Source organism: Echinops telfairi, unplaced genomic scaffold, assembly GCF_000313985.2.
Source record: "Echinops telfairi isolate 266 unplaced genomic scaffold, ASM31398v2 ScPeMD7_7468;HRSCAF=8506_0, whole genome shotgun sequence".
Classification (NCBI taxonomy): Eukaryota; Metazoa; Chordata; class Mammalia; order Afrosoricida; family Tenrecidae; genus Echinops; species Echinops telfairi.
In genome coordinates, this window is record NW_022111369.1 from 10,847,235 (window position 1) to 10,849,270 (window position 2,036).

At 35.1% G+C, this 2,036-nt stretch overlaps 1 protein-coding gene across 1 annotated transcript in view; it reads right to left on the reverse strand.

Moving 5' to 3' along the window:
- GSTCD (glutathione S-transferase C-terminal domain containing) overlaps window positions 1-2,036 on the reverse strand; it is a 162,848-nt gene that overhangs the window by 17,262 nt on the left and 143,550 nt on the right. Inside the window, exon 7 of the mRNA XM_004703451.2 lies at window positions 1,858-1,986. Coding sequence (XP_004703508.1) covers window positions 1,858-1,986 — 129 coding nt within the window. The remainder of the gene's footprint in view (window positions 1-1,857; window positions 1,987-2,036) is intronic.

Here is a 2,036-nt window from a genome sequence, read left to right on the forward strand (position 1 = left end):
GTCTTGTGCCATAGAGTTAGCTAATGAAATGCATCCTTTGATCTTTTGACTGCTGCTTCCACAAGTTTCGATTGTGGACCTGAACAAGATGAGAATCTTAACAACTTCAGCCTTTTCTCTAGTTACCAAGATGTTGCCTACTGGTCTAGTTGTGAACATTTTGATTTTCTTTACATTGAGTTGTGATCCATACTGAAGGCTGCGGTTCTTGGTCTTCATCAGCAACTTCTTTAAGTCTTCCTCACTTTTAGCAATCAAGATCGTTTCATCTGCATATCTCATACAGGTTGTTAATAAGCCTTCCTTCAATCCTTATGCCACATTCTTCTTCAAATAATCTAGCTCCTCTGATTAGTTGCTGAGCATATAGATTACATAAGTATGGTGAGAGGAAGCAATCCTGACACACAACTTTCCTGATGTTAAACCATGCAGTATGCCCGCCCTTGTTCTGTTGACACCACTGCCTCTTGATCCATGTACTTGTTCCACATGAGTACAATGTTAGTGTTTGAGGATTTTCATTCTTCTCAAGGCTATCCATTGTTTGCTTTGGTCTAATAGTTAAATACTTTTGCATAGTCAATACAACACACGTAAATCTCTTTCTGGTATTCTGTGCCTTTAGCCAAGATCCATCTGACATCAGCATTGCTATCCCTTGTTCCACACCCTCTTTTGAATCCAGCCCGAACCTCTGGCAGCTCCTTGACAATGTACTACTACAACTGTTCTTGGATGATCTTCAGCAAAATTTTATTTGCATGTGATATTAATGACATTGTTTGTTACTTGCTTGTCAGCCTATCATACTGTGGTGGTTTGTGTGTTGCTGTCATGCTGGAAGCTATGTCACTGGTATTTCAAGTGCCAGCAGGGTCACCCAAAGTGAAAGGATTTCAGCAGAGTTTCCAGACTGAAAAAGAAGTATCTTTGGGTAGTGGAAATCAGTGATTTCTTCATTGTCTATTTGTATACAGGAAGCTCATATATTCTTATCACATCAGGGAGGGGAAACAAATTATTTAAAATAAAAACGAAAAAGCAGGAATTCCTTGCCATTGAATTGTTTCTGACTCATAGTGACCTCATGTAGGTTTCCAAGATCTCAAATCTTTATGGGAGCTCACAGCCTCATCTTTCTCTCATGGAGTGTTTGGTAGGTTTGAACCGCTAACCTTGTGGTTAGCAGGCCAATGCCTAACCCACAGTACCACCAGGTAAACACTTTAATGAAGGTTTCACATTCTACAAAATCTTATATAGGCTGGCAGAATAGCATACATTCGTATATGAGACAATCAATTTGATGTAAAGGATTCATAAAATAATATTTTTCTGTGTCTTGGAAATTGAAAATACATGTAGTAAAAAAAAGAAAATACATGTAGTTCAAAATTTGGTTACATAAATTTATTATAAAGGAAACTTATTATTTAGAAGTTACTAAACACCTATTTTTCTATTATTGCCATGCTTGTTTTGCTTCTCTTTGCTTCCTTATGATGCAGAATAAACTAAGGCAAGTCACCTCAATTAGAATTCAGTTATGCAATTAATAACTATTTTGCATGTACTTTCTTTTTTAAAAAAAAATTTACATTTTTATTTATTTATTTATTTACTTGCATGTACTTTCTTTGTGCCAAACATTGTTCAAGGCACTGGAAATTCTGCAGTGTGCAAAATAAAGCTCTTATCTGGAGGAACAAATAATATCTCCATTATGCAATGATGAATTACTATGGATACATTAATATTTATCAATATGTTATATTATCAAGATCAAGAAAAAATAGTTTCTTACTCTAAGGCATATCATTTTTCACTTGAAATTGAAATTGTTTGAGTACTTACCCCAATATTGAACATCCCTGTAAAATACTCCATATTTGCTTGAATGAACCAAATGTTGGTTAAACCTAGTTCATCACTTCTTTTCATGGCACGAACTAAAGATAATTCCTTGTTTTCTATTAATGTAACCTACACATCATCCGGAAAACAAGAATATATTCAGTAACATAATTCAGACA